Source organism: Drosophila elegans, unplaced genomic scaffold (assembly GCF_018152505.1).
Source record: "Drosophila elegans isolate 14027-0461.03 unplaced genomic scaffold, ASM1815250v1 contig_183, whole genome shotgun sequence".
Taxonomy (NCBI): Eukaryota; Metazoa; Arthropoda; class Insecta; order Diptera; family Drosophilidae; genus Drosophila; species Drosophila elegans.
Window position 1 is genome coordinate 9,513,344 of NW_024545550.1, and position 22,125 is coordinate 9,535,468.

The 22,125-nt window shown below is 45.8% G+C and overlaps 1 protein-coding gene across 1 annotated transcript in view; it reads right to left on the reverse strand.

Annotated features, from left to right (window-relative positions):
• Nucleotides 1–6,159: 6,159 nt before the first annotated feature.
• The window catches only part of LOC108144406, a 38,974-nt gene continuing 23,008 nt past the window's right edge, over nucleotides 6,160–22,125 (reverse strand). The window contains 17 exon segments of the mRNA XM_017269237.2: nucleotides 6,160–7,347; nucleotides 7,411–7,532; nucleotides 7,595–8,152; nucleotides 8,154–8,259; nucleotides 8,345–8,857; nucleotides 9,143–9,681; nucleotides 10,674–14,780; nucleotides 14,853–14,894; nucleotides 15,279–15,323; nucleotides 15,388–15,453; nucleotides 15,515–15,871; nucleotides 16,064–16,336; nucleotides 16,397–17,663; nucleotides 17,729–18,369; nucleotides 18,426–18,913; nucleotides 19,613–19,858; nucleotides 19,932–20,114. Coding sequence (XP_017124726.2) covers nucleotides 7,191–7,347; nucleotides 7,411–7,532; nucleotides 7,595–8,152; nucleotides 8,154–8,259; nucleotides 8,345–8,857; nucleotides 9,143–9,681; nucleotides 10,674–14,780; nucleotides 14,853–14,894; nucleotides 15,279–15,323; nucleotides 15,388–15,453; nucleotides 15,515–15,871; nucleotides 16,064–16,336; nucleotides 16,397–17,663; nucleotides 17,729–18,369; nucleotides 18,426–18,913; nucleotides 19,613–19,858; nucleotides 19,932–20,058 — 9,654 coding nt within the window. The 5' untranslated portion in view covers nucleotides 20,059–20,114 and the 3' untranslated portion in view covers nucleotides 6,160–7,190.

Here is a 22,125-nt window from a genome sequence, read left to right on the forward strand (position 1 = left end):
TTTAAAAAAATTTAAATTAAAACAAATTGAGACTTGTAGATTGTCTCCAAAATAATATAAACTTTAGAAATCCTGTTCAATTCTTCTTAGCACGGTTTAGATTAACTCTTTTCTGCTTGTACCTATTACAAAATCTTAACAAGAGCAAATAAAATCAATTTTTCCGAGTGCATTGGAGTGGTTTTTAGTGGACAACCGCAATGAGCTGCCATTTTACACGCAGGCCCAGCGCTAATGACCAAATGTGAGGAGCGAAAAACGAAAAACCCAACCAAACCAAACTGAAACCGAAAAATCCCACGAAAAGGGCCCCGGCAAAAGGTGGCAATTAAAATCGAATGAGCGCCGAAGCTTCCATGTTGAGCACTAATGGGTGTCGGCCAACTGGATTGGACGTGGTCTGCGACTTGGACTTGGTTTTGGACTTGGTCTTGGTATTGGTCTTCTGGTCTGGGCCAAGTGCCCAAGTGGCCGGCAGCTGGCGATGGGCTGTGGAAAATGTGTAGAATTGTTTTAATGGCCGACAATATGGCCGACAAGAAAAGAGCGACGAAGATGGAGAGAGAGAGGCACTAATGCAGCTTCGTCAGAAATCGAGCATAAAATATTTTTAATTAAAAACTATTTTTTTTCTTTCCCTCCAACTTGCCATTTCCTTTTCCCCTACGCATAAATCAAGTGGCCAAGTCAGCGGCTGCAATTTCTCTAGAATTACGAAGACAATTACACATGAAACGCGTGGAGCCGCCAACGCCCGAGCTGTTGGCTCATTTCTCGGATTGGAGAGTCAAGATTGAAGATCTGACACCGAGCGCATCATGATTTGTGAGCGGCTTAAATAGTGCGAACGGAAATCATGATTAGCCGGGCCATTAAAGCCAGCGTTTCCCTCGGCAATTTGGGGTCTCTTCTGGGACACACTGTAAAATTGTATTAAATTATGGTCAATTTGGTCTGACTTCATGGCCAAAAAAGGCTCCACGGTTGTATTTGTTCAGCTAATACTTTTATATTAAATTTTTTCAACGTTTAAGCTCTGTTAAGCTTTCTTCATTTAATTATGATTCTTTGTGATAATCTAACTTATTATTGGGTTATTTTGAGCCAAAGATAATTTTTTAATTAATACTAAGCTTACGTTTGAAAACTTATATTAAATTACAAAACAATTGCGCTACTTTCTAAAACACCACTTTGCTCTACTTTTTAACTTAAAAAAATTCAAGTTATAAAATGCCATACCATATCATATACACAAATCGTATGTTTTTAAATAAACATCTTATTTCCTTACTGTTTTCTCGATATGAAAAATTGTTTAAAAAGACTTTAATAAATGCGAAATGATCTTAAAAATGATTTTACCACGTTCAAAAACTCATAATAATAACATAATCTTTAACCATATATTTTAGTTAAATCTTGTAGAATTAGACAAATTTTTTTTAATCCTCGATCAAGATCACATGGACCTTCTGAGGTCTGATCTTATTTTTTTTTCTGTGCAAGCTTTAAGACAAACTTTAGGACGACCCCCGGCCATCTGCTGGCTGAGTGGCTCCTTTTCGGGCCGCAAAAAACGCCTCCGGGGCTGGGCCCTGATGTTTTCATTTCCCGATAAAGGAGGTCCGTAAATGGCACGGACCTTACTCAACTTAACCCAGCCAAGCGAGCGCACGCCAACATGGAGATGGGCAAAGAGATGGAAACGCAGATGGAGTTGCACTCGCAGCACGTTGCAGTTGTAGCAAATTAAAAAAATGCAAATGTTGCACATTGTATACTGGCAGACAAACCAGCAACAGCAACAGCAACAGCAACTGCACACCAGCAACAGCCATAGCAATAGCAACATCAACAGCAACAGCACGGCAGCAACTGCAACCGCTTGCCAACTTTATAGACTGACTCCTGCCTGGAAGCCCGCAATCGTGTTCATGTGTCACCAATATGATGTTGTCCAACTCCAAGTCCAAGTCCAAGCTTCAGGTCCAGGTCCAGGTCCAAGAAAACCACCAAGACGATCGGAACGAAGCGATAATAGAGAGAGGAGTCGAGTGGAGAATGGCCAGGAGATTGGGGAGGAGGCGGCAGGCGGAGGACAAGCAACTGCCATGTCAGGCTGCCCGGCACAGATGGCATCATCAGCATCGTCAGTAGCCATCGATCCCTGGCCTTCAGTTTACCCCGCCCTCCATATGTACATGTACATATAGGAGACATTTCTGCATTAACTGACAATTGTTGGGGAAATTTCAAGACAGGAGGTATTCAGATGTATTTTCATCCTACAGCTGTTGTTTTTTTAATATTATTAAAAACAAAAGTGTTACACAAGTCAAAAGCGAAATATAAGATTGATAATTTGTTAAATCTTTGATAAAGCTGAATATTTCTTGAAGGGAATTATTTTTTCAAAGAAATTCTTTGATGTCTTCAATGAATATCTTTTTTCTTTTCTTTCTCTAAGAATTCATGGTCATGGTTAAATTAAATTAGTCACCCTCCCCACATTTTATCGATTTCATTAGCTTACTACTAGCCCGGAATCCATTTTAAAACCAGTGCCCCCATTGAGCTGTCATTAATTTTCCAAGCAGCATAAATATGCATGGCGTAGGTATCTGGTGTACTTATTTTGGTATGCACGAATGATATTGTGTCTTTCCTGGGCTGCACATTTTGGTACAGCAATTTGTGTCTTAATTAATGTCCCAATCAAGAGGCCGCCAAAATCAGAAATGAGACCCACGACTGGCCACCAGCTCCGAAATCTCCATTTTGGGCAACGAACCCACAACCACGACTGCTTCCATATGTATTTATGCATATGTATATATGGGATATGGGTATATCTGGGATGGAGTGGAATGGGAGGATGCAGCGGCGGCAAACTCGTTTCGGTGCAGGGCACTAAATTAGTTGGCTGCCCCCTCCGCATCCCGACTGCAGTTCCACAAGACTTTTCAATACAATTTTGTTTGGTTCGTTCTTAATTTCGATGGAGTCAATTTTATTGCCCTCAGCAGCAGACTGAGGGATGAGGAAGAGGGGTCCAGGGATGTGGTTCTGACCAGGTAGCCCCGCTAAGTAGTCGCCATTGCAATGAAGATGGGCTGAAAAAAGCATCTGCACAGGGAAAAATCATTAAATAAGTGTTTAAGCCGTTTAAATTAAAACGAAACATTTATAGCTTCAATACCTAATCAAATTGCAGAAAGTAAGAAATATTCTTTTCTTTTTAATCTTTTAGAATCAGCTTGTACCTTGTGTTGAGTTCATTACTTCCAATTCAATTTCCTTTTTTTATAATTTATGAAAAGAAAAAAACTTTTTAAAAATTAGCACTTTAAACAAAACAATTTTAAACCATTAAATAAAAGCAAAAGAAAAAAAGGAAAAGATTTAAATGATTATTTTATAGAGTGACTAGTGCATTCATTTATAAGACTTGTCTTGTAGATCTGGAATAAAAACAACAATAAAATAAAAATAAAAAATAGTTGAGGCTTTTGAATAAAAGAAATTGTTCGTAAATATAATTAATTTCTATAATTTTATACTTACCATTTCGATAAAGCTCTATTGCTTTCCGTTTCCTCGCAGTGTGTAGCTACAGACTGTCGTCTTCGGTTGGGTCGCAGTTAATTTGGTCATCTTCCATGATGTTTTGATAATGTGGCTGGAGCTGCGGACCCAATCTCCAGTCGTGGTCCTCGGCTGCAGTTTTCCCTTTCCCACTTTTGGGTTCTCTTTTTTATTTCGTTCGGTGCTGTGTGCTGCGCACGAAATTCTTGTCGCCGCGAATAATTACATAAATCAACAATTTTTAAAGCGTTTCGAGTTTCCAACTGTCAATACTGGCGAACAAAAATCGGGTCTGGTAAAAAGTTAAGCACATCTTTTGTCAAGCTTTGCGGACGCTGATTGTTGGGGATTAAAATCAGCTAAGATATTAACACCTCAGGTTACCGCAGTTCCCACAGCAAAATTTGATTTTTATGCTTCCGAAAGATTTCTTGGTAAAAAAAACTTCGCACCTACGAATAAAGGGCTCCCTCAAATGCTTGCCAATCTGTCGGCAATTCAAATTTGGCACAAGTAACAAAAGAAATGATTTATGCTGTTGCTTGATTGATTTTAAGGTCTGAATTGGATGGGAAAAATAAAAAGAAGCGGTCGTAAATGTCCGCCTTTGAGATCTCCGCCGATTTGACAGTTGCGGTGAGTTTTTAATGCGCTTTTAAAATGCAGATTGTTCCGTTTTCTGCCCGTTTAATTTGTATGATTATGGCCTGTCAAAGCCAACGAAGCATGACCCTTATGGAACGGTAAACCCAAGCCAATGGCCAGGGCTTAAAAACTTGTGGTTTACATGGGTTCATGATGTGGATTGGTCAGATCTGATCAGCATCAGCTCAGTCAGCTGTCGATGGAGCGTGTCAGGCAGCCAGCTTCTGGGCCATCGGTCTGTTTTTTTTTTTTTTTAATTTATGTGACTTACATATATCGATAAATACATAAGTAAGTTGATTGAAACTAGCGTTTTACAAAATTACAAGATTTTTAAAAGTATTATTTAAAGCCTGACCTTAGACTCTTCTCCAGTATTTATAGTTTTGTTTGATGGAAAATTTTATTTTCTTTAAATTTAAAGAGTGGCTCCAAGCTTCCAAACACTCTTATTCAAAGGTTTAATATCACTTACCAATGTGCATTTCAAAACTGTACTATCCCAATAAAAAACTTGTTTATTTTGTAAGTTTTATATGATTTACTTATATTTTCCTTGTGCACAAATGTCGAAAATGCCCCACCAAAATGTATGAATTTTTTTTTTTTGTAATTTTTCAGTATTTGTTTTGTTTTGTTTTAGCATATGTGGTTATAGCTGGCGGCTATCCCCTCACAATCATAATGTGGATGCTTGGTTATCGAGTATATCCATCGTTTAATATTTGTTAATGAGTAAGTTACGTTCACATATGCATAGGTTGGGTACATATAATTTTAAAATATATATATATATATTTCTATATGTGTATATATATCTGTTGTATCACCACGAACACACATAAATACAAATCAAGATTCCATTATGTATGCAGTTATTGTTATGGCGGGGAGCTTCCAGAATCGACCCTTTCATTCATTTTCGATTTAGGATTTTTGGGGGCAAATGCTATTTGCTGTTCAATTATTGCATAGTGAAGTGACACAACTGTATGAATGCCAATAACATGCTCATACCAGATCGGTAATGCGGGGAAAGGTGTTGGACTTGGAGCTTATGCCTTAATGCGTATCTATATCTTATATACAATGTACATGCATGGCTTCATCAGGGGGCGCTTTCGCTTCCTATTTACACAAGCAACTCATTGCGAATGCATCCTTTTCTCACTCCTCACTCTCTGTCGTTTGATTAACACGGATCCAAATAATGTATTTTAATATTGAACAAACTTTACAAACTATAATGACTGTGCTAAAAAATACATGCTCTGGCTGAACTAATTCTGTGCTCGCCTGGATATGCTGTTATCTGTGAGTTGTAGGTAGGTAGTTCTGGTCTGGTGTTCTAAATTATTATCGTCATGTTGCAAAAACTATTGACTGGCCGCCTTCGCTCCCTCTAAAATCGTTCCTCAATTCTATGATTCTGTTTTCAATTTCATTCAATTATTGTGCTGCACTGCAAATGAGTTTCGATTTATTCAAAAATGTAGTTCGTGTAAATATCATTGCTTTGCTAATTGTTATTCTGTGTATATAGTAATGTATATTTAACATTTGTTATTCCCCCCCAACAATTTCACCGTCTGTATAGGCTAATCATTATTGCTTGCATCGGCTTGAGTTTTGTATGCGAGTTAACTCCTATATACAGCTAAAATGTCAGATGCTTCGCTTGCCGTATCCTACTGCCTCTAATACTGTCCTGGAGTTGCGCTTAGATCCCGCTAGGATATGTCCACCTTACTTCACTTCACTTCACTTCACGTCACTTCACATCCACTCCACTCTCTTTCTCGACTTGTCGATTAGTTAATTTAAGTTGAATTTCAATTTCGATTTGATTTTGAGTTGTATTTGCGATTTGCCAAAATTTACGATTGAAAGTACCAACTACAGTTTGGAAAATTTACACAGAATAAATAATTTAATACATTTAATTTTAATTTGCTTTCATTTACATTTACAAATCATCCTCGCACCGCCTTTTGAGTATAGTTGTTCGCATTTTGCCTGGGCAATTGTAAGTTCTAGTTAATATACGTTTAAATACAGATGTCGGAGTTGCTATAAGTACAAAATACACTTTAAAACTTAAATGAGCGCTTCGTTGGTGCTTTTAAAAATAATCTTTAAAATTAGGGTTAGAATTATAAGTGTAGAAAACAAAGCGACGCAGCTTTGTGCACAAAATACTGTTCAAACGATGGATCGATCGATCGAATCGAATCGGATCGGATCGGACCGGAAATTGGTAGACAGTTTTTGTACGTTTTCATTTGTCATTTGTCAGCGTTCATCCTGTCCGGGCGCCTACTGTAGATGGCTTCTTAATCGATACGATTTTTTAACTGCTAGTTTATGTCGGCTAATAGTAAGTGTTTATACTGCTGCTGCTGTTTTTGCCGCCCTTGGGATGCTTAAAAAACTAAATACTAAAAACTAAATTTTTCACTTGCATACTTCTTGTTACTGTTGTTGCTGTTGCTGTTGTTCGCCTTGGCTGGTGATTTAATTTAATCAAAGCTACCTCTTTCAAAGGTCTTGACCGACGTAGGACGTTGAATACTCTCGTGTGTTGGTGTTTATATATCTACTATATATAAATATATATTAATGTGTGTATGCTGCGCTTCTAGACTATAACTAACCGTCTCTTCTAATATCCCCCCTAATTATGTACAATCTCTTCTTAATCTACTCTAATCTCTTGACCAAAATTGTGCTGCTTCAGTTAATGCTGTTGTCGTCTCCACGGCTCCCTCGTCCTCCACTTGCGATGTTGCAATCAGGGTGACCATCTCAATGGGATGTGTGGCTGTGCCGGCCATGTTTTTGTTGGTAGGGATGGTGGTGGTGGTGGTGGTGGTGGTGTTTGCGGTGCCAGTGGCTATGGCTATGCTGCTTTTGGTGCTAGCCATTTGAATCTGCGGCGGGCTGATGGTGTTGCTGGATCAGGAGTGTTTGTCGGTCAGTTCACCCCAACGAGACTCGAAGAACTTGCGCATGCCATGCCCCGCTTTGCCCACAGGCGAATCATCCTCGTTAAACATCTCACAGTTGTCGAAGATCTGACGCACATCCACGCAAAAGTCCTCACGGGTTTTGTAGCTATTTAAGTTTAAAAAAATGCAAGTTAGTTATATCAGGGCTATAGTTTAGCTCTCTACTCACCTCAAATCCAACAGTTTCTTTTTGATCGTGGACAAGTCCATGGGAGATTTGATTATTTTGCGATACGTGGGAAACTGCTTGGTGTTTACTGGCAATAGAAATGGCCAGGAGTCCTCGTGGAGCTGCCAGAAAAGATTATTATTTAAGGTTTATTTTTCAAGGTTTTTAAGTAATCCATGCCCACCTCCATTTCCCCCAGTAGCGTCTTGCAGACGGCCAGCTCCTTCATGAGCTTCTTGGTGGCGTGCTTCTCCTTCTTCTCCTGCTTCAGCTTTTCCTTGGCCTCCTGAATGGCATGTATGTTGATGGGTGGCGGCGACATTTGATTGGTTCCCGTTCCCATTCCCGTTCCCGTTCCCACTCCAATGGCCGGTGGCGAGGGCATGGTCATCAGCTGATGGGGATGCTGTTGAGGCGGCGACTGGCAGGCGGTTACATGGAGGGCGGCGGCGGCGCCGGCTGTGGGCGAGGCCTGCATGAGCAGCGCTGTCGGCGGCGGTGGTGGTGGCGGAGTGGGCGCTGGCGTCGGTGTGGGCGTTCGTGTGCGAGTGGGCGTGACGGCCCGTGGCGACATGGCCACCACATTGGCAAACTGCATGGCTGGTGGCACCGATACCGATACCGGCACTGGTACCGGGTTAATCAATCCAGCTGAGAAATTGCCACCCGCAACTGGCGGATAGGCCGGATAACTGGCATTGGCGGCCGACACATCTTCCAGCAGCGCAGCCGTGCCATTATTGGGCGGGGGGGATGAGATGCGCTTGGAAGCGGCTGCTGCCGTCGACCGAGTTGTTGGCATGATGCTGGTCATCGTAGGTCGTTGCGGAGGCAACCGAGTGCGCCGGACTGCAGAGAGCAGAGGCATTATAAACTGGAACCCGGACCGTGTACTCCGCCGCCCCCTCAGCCGCCCGCAGGCCCCCACACTCACCTCAGAGGCGCCGCCGGCAGCGAATTCATCGACTCATCGTGCGACGAGTTCAGCGACGGCGGCTGCTGCTGCTGATGTTGATGATGATGATGATGATGATGATGATGGTGGTGGTGCGAGTCCCCGCCTGCCAGTGGCATCTGCTGCTGGAGCTGCTGTTGCTGCTGCTGCTGCATGTGCTCCATGGTCTGTTGTTGCGGTGTCTTGCTGTTGTCGCTGCGCCGCTTGGCCGAGCCACCAGAGTCCCTTTCCCTGTCCCTCCTGGATTTACTGCTGCTGCTGGCCGTGCCGCCAGCACTGCGTTTCTTGGGTGGCGGCGCCCGGGCGATGCAGCCATGGCAGTACCACTTGCCACGCGGCACCTTCAGCAGCGGGGGAATGTAGCAGTCGGCATGGTAGGCGCGTGGGCACAAGTCGCAGTAGATCATCTTGCCCACGGGCGAGGGACGATGGCCGCCGCAGACGATGCACTTGCGCTCATTGGTGGCCTTGTTCACGCACTCGTAGCAGTACCTGCAAAAAGTAGGCAAAAAAAAGATTTGAATAAACCAATTGAAGATTGTATCTAGAGGCGGGAACAGAGGGACAGAGAGGGACAGAGAGGGACAGAGAGTAACAGTGCCACAGTTTTTCTCAACGGTTAACGATCAACGATTAACGCTTAACAAGACAACGCGGATTAATGTGTTTTTTTATTTTTTTAGAGTCTGATGACATGTGACATGTGAGGAATGAGGAGGATGTATGTAGAGATAGATCGATAGGGGGACTGGTACTGGTACTGGTACTGGTACTCACCAATCGCCATCGGGAATGTTGTCCATCTTGGGCTTGAAGCAGTAGGTGTGATAGCCCTTGTCGCAGCCGTCGCACAGTAGCAACTTGTCCTCGTTTTCGCCGGACGTGCAGAACTGGCAATTCTGTAAGGAATTGGAATATTTGCTAGAGTTTGTATTGTTGGCCGAGGAGCGTCTGCGTTTGCTGCCGCCGCCTCCGTTCTTCTTCGTCGTCCGTTTGCCAAAGTCCGAGTCGGAGTCGCTAGTGTTTGAAGTGGAGGATGGGGATGGGGATGGGAATGGGGATTTGGATTTGGACAGGGTTTGGATAAGGGGTTTGGTTTGGGCTTCCCGCGCGTCCTTCCCATTTTGAGCCAAAGCCTTGAGGTTGATTTTGATGCTCAGTGGTGCTTTGTTCTCTTGTTTTTTGGTTGCGGTTTCTTTCTTTTTTCCATTGGCTGTTGATTGCTGCTCCTTTTTCTTCTTTTGCTGCTTTTTCACGGGTGTTGCCTGCTTTTTGGCGCTGCTCTTCTTTTTGTTGGACTTGTTTCTTGTTGCATACTTTTCGGATGACAGTTCGAAACGGTTCGGTGGGGTGGGGAAAACAGTCGTGGTGGGTTTGGTGGATTTTTTTTTTTTTTTGGAAGGGGTTTAACGGTTATCGGTAAACGGTAACGGGCAACAAAAGCATTCATGTATGTATGTGTGTGTGTGTGTGTGTGTGTGTGAGGAATGTGGGTATGGATTATGTATGTGTTTGTGTGAGTACAAGAGCGTTAAATATTTGTATATTTGTTTTTAACCAGAACACCATGAAACACCACAAGCAACAAACAAGCCAAACATTCAGCAAGAGACAGTTAAGAAAGAAAAATAAAACCGGAAGAAGAAACAAACAAAATTTAAATTAATTTCACAGGCAATTTTCAGTTTTTTTTTTGAGATGCATAGGGGCTTTAGAAACTACTTAGCTACAATGCAAAATTAAACAAGAGTGCGATCACGAACACCTATGTTTATAGAAATTTTTTAACTAAAACGATTAATATTAAATTTAGTTTCTTACCAAGCATTACCAAAAAATATCTAAAAAACAAAATATCAACCATATCTAAGCTCAAAATAATTAAAGCGATCCTAATAACTTTTTTTTAAATACATTTGTAAAAATAAACAATTGACTTTTGAATTTTATAACTAAAGAAAAGATTGTATGGTTTGATTAAAAAACAACTTATGTTTCTTTGAAAAATAATATTCGTGAACTGAACTCTTTTCCCTTTTTTTAACTCTTTCGTTTCAGTTGTGGTGAATACGGTTAGTATGTTAAATATAAAATGGTTATGCAATGCGAAAGTGTACAAAAATGTGAGGATGTGAGTAGTGGGTGTTAGTTAGTGTGTGCAGCCAAAATAACAATGAGATGGACCACAAAAAAAGGACGGGTGCCAAGCAGGTTTTCGGTTTTATGTTGGGGGGGTTTTTAAAGGTTTCAAAGGATTCCAATGGATTCTAATGGATTCCAATGGTTTCCAAAACCCTCCTGGTCTTACCGCTTTCATAATGCTCTTGTCCCAGGCCACACAGGATTCCAGGACGTACAGGGCCATCGCCAACTGGGCGGTGGTGTGCGATCGGGAAACTGCATCGCGCCACTGAACCAATCCCTTGGGAATGTGCTCCACCTTCTCATCCCGATCGCTGTCGCAGTTGCTGGCCGGTGATGCATTCCCAGAATTCGGTTCTCCACTGCCCGATTCACAGGGGGTTACTCCTCCTCCGGCTGCTGTGTTGCCTCCTGCAGCTGTGGAGGATCCTGTTCCCGAAGCTGCTGCCGCTGCCGCCAGAGCCATTGTGCGTTCATTGAAGGACGAGGGATTCAGGCTGTTGCCAGTTCCCGATCCTTGTTGCTGCTGCTGCTGCTGCTGCTGTTGGGCTAACTGTTGCTGCTGCTGCTGCTGTTGCATCTGCAGGAGATATGCTGCCGCGGATGCGGAATTCTGCGTCTGGGTGGTGGTATGCTGATTCTGGGCAATCACCGCCAAATGGGCATCGCCCGTCTGGGAGCCCAACGGTGGCTTCAAGTAACGCCGTTCGATGTTCGCCTCCAAATCGATAATCCTCTCCCGAATCATGGGTATAATGCTCACGAAATCCTCTTCGCTGACATCCTCCTGCGAGTCCAGAGTAAGTTCACTCTCCACTCGGTTGGGCAGCTGCCAGTTCTTCAATTGCATGGATGCACTGGCCACCTTATCCTCCAGCGATTCCAGTTGCTCGATGAGCGCCAGTTCCACACGCTTGGCCACCTTGGGATTCCAATCGCCCTTCTTGTCCGGCATTAGGAATTCCTCCGCAAACTCGGTGTCCGATTTCATTTGATAATTCACACCCAATGGCTGTTCCAGGCCAAGGAAACGCTGCAGATTCTCCTGCAGCTCACGCTCCCTCAAGCCGGAGGGATTGAGGGTCTTGAGCAGTTGTCGCAACTTTTGTTCATCGTCCAATTGCCACCAGCCGTAACGCTGTCGGCGGGGCACATAAACGCCATGAACGCGCTCGGGGAAGCCAGCCAACTTGACCTGCTCCAGCAGACGATGCTCATCGGGGGTCATGGAAAGTGGGAGAGGAATGTCTATGGGTATGTACGTTTGCACGCTGCTCAACGACATGTTGGCTATGTTGTGGTAGTAGGCCTGCGAGAGAGCCTCGTCCAGACGCAGCTCAATCTTGGGCTTCACATCGGCTCCCTCGTTGGCCCCTCCTCCCGTGTCCGGGGGCGCATCAGAGCGCAAGCGAAAAAACTTGTCCTTGCGAGCCAGCTCATCGGCATCCGTCGTGTCCGTTTCGGTGTCGATCATCTTATCCAACTTCAGCTTGGCCTGCTCCCCATCATCTTCAGTCTCGTGGTGGCGGTGATGAGGAGAGCCCAGACCGTTTTTTGACTCCACCTTGTGGGCCTTGTACTCCTCCACCTTGGCCAGCATTTGTTTCTCATCGAGGCCGCTCAGCGAGAAGATGCACTCGTTGCCCAGCTTGCTGGTGTCCACCTTGCACTCGTCCATGGGTATGGAGTAGTACTGCATGTTGTTGATCAGATCCCAGGGATGACCTTGCAACTGCAGCTGAGCGGAGCAATTGTGATTGGCAAAGCTATTCTGCAGTTCCTGACCCACCACGCCGCCCTCCTCCGCTGGCAGTTCACTGATCAGCGGCACTTCGCGGCGCACAATGGAGAACCACTTGGGTGTATCGTCACCACTGGATGTGGACACTATGATGCAGTCATCCTCTTTCTTCATATCCTCCATCTTGATCACGGCCTGGCCAAAGTTCTGCTGCTGCGGCTGCTGCTGCTGCTGCTGCGCTTGCTGCTGTTGTCCTCCACATCCCAGATTCAAACCAGTTTCCAACTTATCACAGTTGTCGCTTCCATTGTTGTTGTTATTATTGTTATTGCTGTTGTTGTTGTTGTTGAGAGTGGGCGGCATCAGGATGCCAGGCATGGTGGGTATCTTGATTTCCGCCTCAAAGTCGGTCTTGGTGGCTATCATGGTGGTCGGCGGCGGACCCATTAGTTCCATTTCCGATTTAACCTTGATCTCGGGTCGGGGAGGTTCTATCTTGGGCAGTGGCGGTGCTGCATCATCGTCATCGTCGCCCAGGTCAACAATTTCCGGTTCCACCTTGTTGATTTCTGTCACATCATCATCGTCATCGTCCTCTTCTTGATGAGCATTCTGTTGATTATTTTCAGAGGGCTCTGCATTCTGAGTTGGAACTCCATCCTCCAGTTGGGTAAGAGATTCATCCACTTCCATGGGCTGCTCAGTGGGCTCCGAATCTGCTGATTTATCATTCTCCGGGCACTCCATCTTCTCGCCAGCACCATCCTTTTTGTCATCCATGCCCTCCAATGCCTCGTGATAGCCGCAAATGTCGTTTTGAGCCGACTCCAAAGCTTCAATGAAAATGCCGCCCGCCTTGGGCAACTTCCAGTAGCGACGCCAGAAGCGATCCTGTCCAAAGCAGGCCGCCCTCAGCTGATTGGTGCTCTTCTCCAGAGCCTCTTTGCAGTTGAGCGAAGCTCGCACTATTTTGTCCAGCTTCTTCTGCAACTCATCGGCACTCAAGCGATTGTCCTCGTCCTCTTCGACATTCGTGATCTCTGAATCCAAGTCGGAGAGGTCATCGTCGATGATGCTTACATCATGATGGTGCTCATCGTTAATCGAGTTGCGTGCTCCGCTTTTCTTGGCCTGCAACAGGGCACTCATTTCGCCACCAGTTGCACTAGTTGTTGGTGTGCTGGATCCATTAATTTGATAGGTGGGCGTGGGCATGTCCTGTTTGTTGGGCGTCAAACTGTTGTCCGCTTGGATGATGCTTTTGGCCGGGCTAACAAGAGATTCCTCATCGACAACGCTGCCATCCACCTCCATGGGCTGCTGCTGCTGTTGCTGCTGCTGCTGTTGCTGCTGCTGCTGGGGTTCCTTGGTGACCGCCTGCTCATCGTGATCCTCCTGATCTTCCGACTTCTCGCCATTGGCTGAGCCGCCTTTGGTCGCCTCAGCACCATCTGTTTCTGCCGCAGCTGCTGCTTCCTCAGCTGCTGCCGCCTTGGCTTCCTCCTCCGCCTTTAGACGCTCGGCATCCAGCTTCTGCTGCGCCATCAGCGCCTGCATGGCTGCCTCGCGTTCCGCCTGGGCTCGTTCATAGGCCTCGATGCGAGCCTTGCGCATGTGGAGTGCCTTGTACTTGCGCACCTTCATGTCCGTCATGTACTTCTCCTTGCGCATCTGGGCGCAGGTCTCCAGGCTGCCATCGATCTGTCGCAGCACCGCCTTGTTCATCAGCAGATCGTTGCAAAGGTGGGCCAGCATTTGGGCCTTCCGGGTGGGATTCAATGCCACGAAGGGGCGATCCTTCAGCGATTGCGACAGCTTCCAGGTGTCGTTCTCGTGGAGGAGTTTGTAGTACTCCTGGTTCTTGGCCGAATGCGAGTGAGTGCCGGAATCGGCATCTACCTGGTGATGATCGGGAACTCTTCTCTCGCGTTCGCGATCGACAGTGATGCCGTGCATTTGGCGCACTTCTCCCGTGGCCGTGGCATACAGATAGATCCTCAGGATCTCGGACACATTCGAGTTTGTAATGTCCGCATTGCGAAGCGATTGTCCCAGCAAAGTGGTGTGGCGACCGGGATTGGGAACACCCGGATCCTCAATGGCACAAACCAAGAGATGCGTCATCACCGACAGCAATTCCTCTTCGGCGTCCGCACTGCTATCGCTGATGAGGGCATCATGAAGGTTCTGCAGCGAGGGCAGCGACTCCATGTCGAAGCCCAGAGTCTCACCAAAGTTGTGCAGGAATTCAAAGACCATCAGCAGATCGGCCATCGCCTGGCCGGGCAGACGGTTGCCCGCAATCCTGTCCAGCTCTGGAATAACCAAATCTTGTGGCAGTTCAGAATCCTCGTTGGGCCGCCGAATCAACTGCAGAATCTCTGCATCTCGTTTCCGCTCCGCCATGCGACGCTCACGGAGGAGCAATCTATCCAGCACCAGCTGGTGCTTCTTCTTTTCACGCTCTTCAAACTTGCGACGCAGTTCCAGCATCCGGATGAGACTCATGTGCTGACGACGACGCTCGCGTTCCTTTTTAAAGAAACGATAGAAAAGATTAACAAATTGTCTTTAAACCTGGACTTAGAGTTCTAGATATCTTACCATCTCGGCAGCCAACAGCATCTCTTTCTGCTTCTGTAGTTCCTAATTTAAATTTATAAAACAAATAGGTTTTTGGGTTAATTAAATAAAAAAGGGTCAAGTGACACTGAGAAGGCAATGTTGGGCCAAAGTGAATACCAAACATGAATAAATCAGCAAAGCAGCAACATAAAATCCCTTAAACTACCAAGAGGAATGTAGTTAAATCGAAAAAATAAACGAAATCTCTCTTTGAGAACCATAAATTTAGATTTTAAATTTGGAATATATCTAAGTTAACAGCCCAAGTCTCTTGCCTTGTATCAGTATACTTAGTAAAAATTTCTTTAGAACAATTTAGGATAGTGATGCCAAAAACTAAGAACATTTCGGAAAGCCCCTTTTCTACCCCAATTCAAAACGGACAGAAGGTAAGGCATTAAGTACCTGTTCCTTAGCTAAAATGGCCTCTTGACGACGCTTCTCTTTCTCCTATTGCAAAATAAAACAATAATTATGCACTGATTGTGGACAGCCGAATGTAAACTAGACTGACCTGTTGCTTCTTGAGCAGCTCCTCTTGTTTAAGGCGATCTAGCTCCTCCTGCCGCTTTTTGCGCTCCTAAAAAAATAGGTTTTTGCATGAGAAGATAAGCTTCACAAAGCTTGAACTTTGAAATTACCTCGACTGCCTGCTGGTTCTTGAGCTCCTTGTCCTTGCGCTGCTGCTCCAGCTTGGAGTTCTTCTCCTGGCGCGCCTTCTCCTTGTTCCTGGCCAACTCCTCCTTCTGCAGCTTCTTGGCATCACGCATCGCCTGCTGCTGCTTGGCAATCTCGATGCGCTGCTCCACGTTAAGTGTCTGGCGAGTGAAGACCTTCAGATCCTCTAGCCGCTTGGCCACATCCTCGTCCGTCATCCGAATGTACTCGCCATCGTTGGCATACGGCGGTGGTGCGGGCTGCAGGAACGAACCAACGATGGCTCGCGCGGAGAAACTAAAGTTCTCACGACTTAGATTCGATGGCTGCTGCTCCAGAATCTGTGAAGAGTTCAAGAAATTAGTAGGGTTGGCAGAGATTATGTAATAAATGTGTTTACTGTTGCCAATTGTTATAGTGTATGTTTAAATGATGTCTATACATAGATTCAAATATAAATTAGCTGTTTATGATTTTATCGTTTCAGTGTTCCATGAGTTGAAATATTCAAAAAAGTCGCCCTACAAACTCACAGCAAAAACCTGTCCGTTGCTCTTCAGAGGCGCCGTGCTGCCAGGTGCATAATAGGTGACCTCGCCACGGATTTGACCTTGTTTGGTCAGTCCACGGATCACGGTCTCCCGCTTCCAGCCCAGTTCCAATGGCACCCTCAGCTCAGCCACATTCAGGATATTGGCATCCTCACTTTCCGACTCGGAAAGACCACTCTCAGCAGCCACGCTCTCGGAATCCGTGGAGGTCTCCATGTGGGCATTGGCCTCACTCAGCGCCAGGCGGATCTTCTCCTGGAAAAGTTAAATTAGTATTAAAACAAATTGCATTGGTCTCTCACACGATTAACTTACAATATCGGCACCCTGTTGAAGCAGCTGCTGGGTGGCCAGCATGGGTTTAAGACCCACTGCGCGGGATTGAGCCAACAGCGAAGCCACCGTGTTCTTCTTGGGCTTGGATACACCGCGTCCCAGGTTGCGAGGCCTTCCCTCCTTGTAAGACGACGATCCTCCTCCAGCAGAACCAGATCCCGAGCCACCAGAGGCTCCTGTGCCAGCGCCTGCCGGAGCAGGAGAAGTTCCTCCACTGCCCGAGATGGAACCACCTGGCATGCCGCCAGTTCCTCCCAAGGCAGCCGTAATCGAGCTCAAGCTCTGCAGGCTATTTCCGCCCTGACCACTGGCCACCGCCTGATATTCGCTGGCCAAACCGGCCAATGCTGCACTGGACGAGGAGGAAGCTCCTCCTGCCGGAGTTGTGGAGCTGCTAGAGTTGCTCTTGTCCGAGGGTTTCATGGAAAGATTGAGTGGCGCATCAAAGTCATCGATGGTGATGGGATTGGAGGCTGAGCCCACGGCACCGCTGGGTGTCAAGGCGTTGGCATTGGCCTTGAGGCTGAGATTCACACCTCCAGAAGTGGGCGCCAGATCGGTGGTGAGGTCGTGCACCTCTTTTCCCTTGCTGGAGAGATTGTAGGCCCCGTTGGAGGTGATGGTTGGTGGCAGTTTGATCACCTCGACGCGATCACTGGAGCTCTGGTTGAGCAGATTGCCGCCTGCCGATGAGGAACTGGTGCTGGTGGTGGCCGCCGATGAGGAACTGGCCTTGCTCACACTCAACTGATCGAGGGGATTACCGCTCATGCCCGGCAGGCCGACAAGGCCAGCCATTCCGGGGATTCCGGCTGCTCCCAGCATGCCGTGCAGTTGCTGCTGCGCCTGCTGATGTTGCTGTTGAGCCTGCTGGTGTTGCTGTTGGGCAGCTGCCGCCATTGCCGCATACTCCATTTCGAGTCTAGCCCGCTTCGCGGGACTGAGCCCTGGAAATGCAAGCAGAGAGGAAATGGCATTTGTTGTGCTGTCCAGCTCTTTTTGTGCCTGTGCTTGTGCTTGTGCTTGTTGCTGTTGTTGTTGGAGTAGGTGTTGTTCTGCTTGGTGTTGTTGTTTCTGTTGTTGTTGTTGTGTTGTTTGCTGTTCTGTTTCGGAAATAGTCTTTTTGCGACCACGCGAGGTAGTACCCGGTATTTTGGGTCCCACAATCGAGGACGTGTACTTGATAATCTCCGTATCCGGTGGTAAACGAACTCCGAGCAGAGAAGGGTGCTCACTACCAGTGCTGCTGAGAGATAATACATTTAGGATTTATAAATATTTGTAAACTTTACATTTAATAATCTCTTTTACCCCATCATGTAGTCCTTGGCGCTTGACTTGCCACCCGATCCCGACGTGGAACTGTTGCCGCCCATCTGCTGCTGCTGCTGTTGCTGCTGCTGCTGGGAGGAATGATGCGGCGAGGAGGTGACCGTGGCGGATGGCGACACTCCAGTGCTGGCCGCAAACGCATTCATTGCCGCCTGCATGCTCTGCTGCGGCGTCATTCCCAAAGCACCGAACTGGGACAACGAATTGAGGGCATTTAGCGAGGGATTGTTCTTGTCCCGATCCTTGCCAGATGAAGAAGACGCGGATCCCAATCCAGCGTGTGGCGACATCAGCGGATTGCTGCTAGCCAGACTGGGATGCATTCCTCCCAGCGATGAATTGCTGGCGCTCACACTGGTCGATGCCTTGCCACCGGACATTAGGCCACCGCCGCTGCCCATTCCCAAGCCATGGCCATGCATCGAGGAGGAGGAAGAGCCACCTCCACTGGACTTTTTGCCAGACGAACTACTAGATCCCGAGCCGGAAGCAGCGGCTGCCACGGCCTGCATGGCCAGCAGCTCCTTGTGCAGGGTCACCGGATCGTAGGCAGAGCCAGGATTGCTAGCCATGCTGCTGCTCGTCATGGTTGAGGGTTTTCCATAAGCGCTGGCCGTGCTCTACAAAAATGTCAGTATTAGTTTTAATAATTCCATTAGTAGTTATCACAACTCACCTTGTAGCCACCGTGACCTCCGCTATTGGTGGATATCGAACCGCTGCCAGTGCTCACCGATGGTATGCTGGTTCCCGGAACTCCTACTCCAAACCCGTGCATGCTGGCCAGCGCCGCTGCTGGATTATTGGCAGCTGCTGCTGCTGCCGCCGCTGCTGCCGCATTTAGGCTATTGGCTAGGCTCTGCTGTTGCTGTTGTTGTTGCTGGGCAGCTCGCTTCTCTTTGCGAGACTTATTTGACTTGCTGCCCGAGGAACTGGATGAGGAGCCACCATTGCCACTTCCCCCGCCATTTCCTGCACCGCCACCTTGTCCGAGAACCCCTGCTCCTCCGCCTCCGGCACCCGCACCGCCACCACCACCGCCCATTCCCATGGCAGCTGGTCCAAAGGCAGCCGCAAGATCGGGATGGGGAAAGGGTGAGAGGCCCGAGGCCTGCAGGCGACTGAAATAGTCCTGGGCGGCTAGCTGAGCCATCGACCACCAGCCTGTAAATGGATTATACAGTGGGTTAGAAAGGGGTTTGCAATAAAAATGTATCTCTTGCAGCGACTTGACTCGTAATTTAATAAAGGTTTCATTAATTTTTAAATTAAATAAGTTAAAGGAAATACTCTTAGGTCGTAAAAGAGTCTTTTGTTTTTAATAAACATTACTATAACTAATTAGTTTTCGCAATCAACCTCTTTTTAATAATATTTTTATTTTAATGTATCAAAATTTGATATTAATTGATTTTAGAAACATTATATGGAAAACAATTTTGCTCTACTTTAATTTATTTTTGTTTTTTTTTTACTTATACTCTGAAAAACATTAAAGAAAATATAGCAAAATATTTGTGCTTGACCATTTGTCACTGCCCTGCTCAGGGACAAGTATTTTGGGCAGTGTAAAGCGAACAGCAAGCTACTAAAAGTAATGCTCTAGGAGTATTTTCTTCAAATGCATTGCACGATAGACAAGACATTTGCTGTTATAGCTCCATATAAATTACATGAACTCATTCTTCGATAAATTTTATATTTAGCAAGCAAAAATCAAACTAATGCGAATTTTTAGGATGAATCATGGGCAGCCGTTGCTTAAAAGCTCGACACCAAAGCAGTCGCTTGTTTAATACCGTCACACATTTCTTCATCTCGGGCGCACTACTAAAATACGGAATATGCCGACATTTTACTCACTTGCTGGATGCAAACCGGCCAAACTGGCGGCCTGGGAAGCGGCCACAGCCATCGTGTTCTGGTGATGATGGGCGCCCGCCGCCGCCGCCGCTGCAGCGGCCATGGAATAGCGGTCATTTGCAGAAGCGCCTCCGGCTTGTGGCAATAAACCCAATCCCGCAGCAGCGGCGGCATTGAACTGCGAGTTGAACAGCGGATTGGAAGCCGCTGCAGCTGCCGCTCCAGTTGGATCACGTCCCCAGTAAGCTGAAAATTGAGGCACACCCATATACAATAGTAATAAAATCAAATTATAATAACACATTTAATTATGACTTACCAAAGAGGGAAGCTGCATCTAGAAGGCCGGTGGGATCATGTGGCCCCCCGGCTCCAGCACCCCCTCCCGCATTCGAGTTTTTGTTTGAGTTTTTGCCATCGCTGCCATCGCCGGCATTTTTGTTCATGTTCAAAATCTCCTAGTTTTTTAGGACCAACTATTGTGCGTTACATGCGTTAATGTCTGAAAAAAAGATAACATCAATTATAGGGATTATTAGAATATTTGAACAACATATTTGTCTATAACGAAAATACTTAGTAATTAAAAATTAATTAATAATAAAGCAATTGAAATATTGCAGTTATGTTTAAAATTATTTAACAATAAATAAGGAATAGCCACTGTAATTAGCAACACTTGTTATCTCAAACTCAAAGATACAATTCATCAATCGGTTTCAATTTCCAACTTCTTTCGCTCTTCTCCTTTTACTCCACTCTCTGTGTTGGCAATGCCGCTACGCTTGGGCAAAACTCGAGCACAAAGCAGAACCGTCCGAAATATGGAAAGCAAAACAAAACTAAAAAAAACTACAAGCCAGCGAGAGAGACAAACAAACACACGCACAAAACGGAAGCAGAAGTTGCTCTCCTTTACTAATACACCTGCACTTTATAGGCAGAGCGGCGAATTCAACGCGCAGCTCCGTGGCGAATTCAAAATTTACGCACAAAATTGCATTTTGTTAAACAATATAAGAAAAAATCTCCCTTGCGAAGCAAAGAAAACTTGAACTTTTCCAAGTCATGCGCAACATTTAGCACTGCCACTTATAAAAAAGAGCAAAAGAAATAAAAAGAAAATCCAAGTCACCCACACCCACACACACGCAGACTGCAGGCAATGCATACAGAAGGCGAAAAAAGAGAAAAAATTCCGTTCACGGCATTTTGCACTTTTTTTTTAAGTATGGGGTTTTTTTCACCACTTGAGCAAATTCATTCATGAAATTTGTGAAGTTCTCTCGTTTTTTTTTAATTTTGGAGATTTAACAGACAAACTGTCTGCTGTCGTTTTAGGCTGTTAATTGCCTTTGTTTATATTACTTGTGCTGCGACAGCAGTTTACGGCATTTGTTTACACTGGCTATTGCATTTTGCGCGATTTATTCCGATTTAAATGTACAATTAACAAAATATTTACAAGCGCCGCTCGGCGACGCGTCCGTCTGTGTTTGTGATTTCGCGGCGAATGAGCGTGTGGAGAGTGCGGAGAGCAAAAGAACCGCAAGCGGCGGCGGACCAGTGGAAATGAAACGCAAAGGGACAGTGCGGGCGGAAGAGAGAGGACGCTCCGCCGTTTTGTTGTTGCCACGCACAGTGGTTGATAATTGCACTTTTCTTTTCGTCGTTACTTTACTTATTATTAGTTTTACCCGTATTAATCACTTTAATGAAGCAACGTTTAGGCCGCTAAGGTGGGGACCACTGTGGCCGCTAATAACAGTAATTGCGCACTCTTTTTTTCCTGCTTTCATTCGGTTTTTTTTGTTGTTACGCATCGGCAGGCGACAGATGTGCGCTGTTATTAGGGGTGGGGGAGCATAACAGAAGACGAAAAAGGAGGGGGGAGTCTGCAAAAGAGCGCTGCCAATTTATAACAAGAAAGAAATAAAACAAACGGACTGGGCGACTTGGTACAGTGAAACATGGCTTGAAACTATTTTCATAGATATGTAATCAAGAAGCTGCAGTACAAGTTAAGCCCATGTTTTGACTATTATCGGAAACTTTTTTCTATTTCCTAAGCTAATATAAATGGTATTTTTAACAAAAAAATTAATTTAAACGACTCAGAGGTAGTTTTATGCAAAACAATGTTTTTAAATGTACTTGCACTTCAAAGTAACATAAAATTGGTGTTATCGGAAGTAGCACTGTAAAACTTTGCCTTTGGTCTTCTTCTTTTTTCGACTTGGGCTTTGCTTTTGGGTTCACCCAAACCGCAAGTGGGAGGGTGAAAGGTGGAGAAAGGGAGTAAGCAATATGATTCGAGCATTTGTCTTTGACACTGCCACACTTCGCTGCTTCTGCCGACGTCGCGGGGGCGGCAGCGCAGTCTACGTCGACGGAGGCGATTGGTAAGGTGTGTGCGTTGTTCTTGTTTTTGTTGTTTCTATTTCTTTTTGCAGTGTGTGTGTTTCTGACTCTCCTCACTCCCTCTCCCTCTCCCTCTCTCTTTTCACATCAAT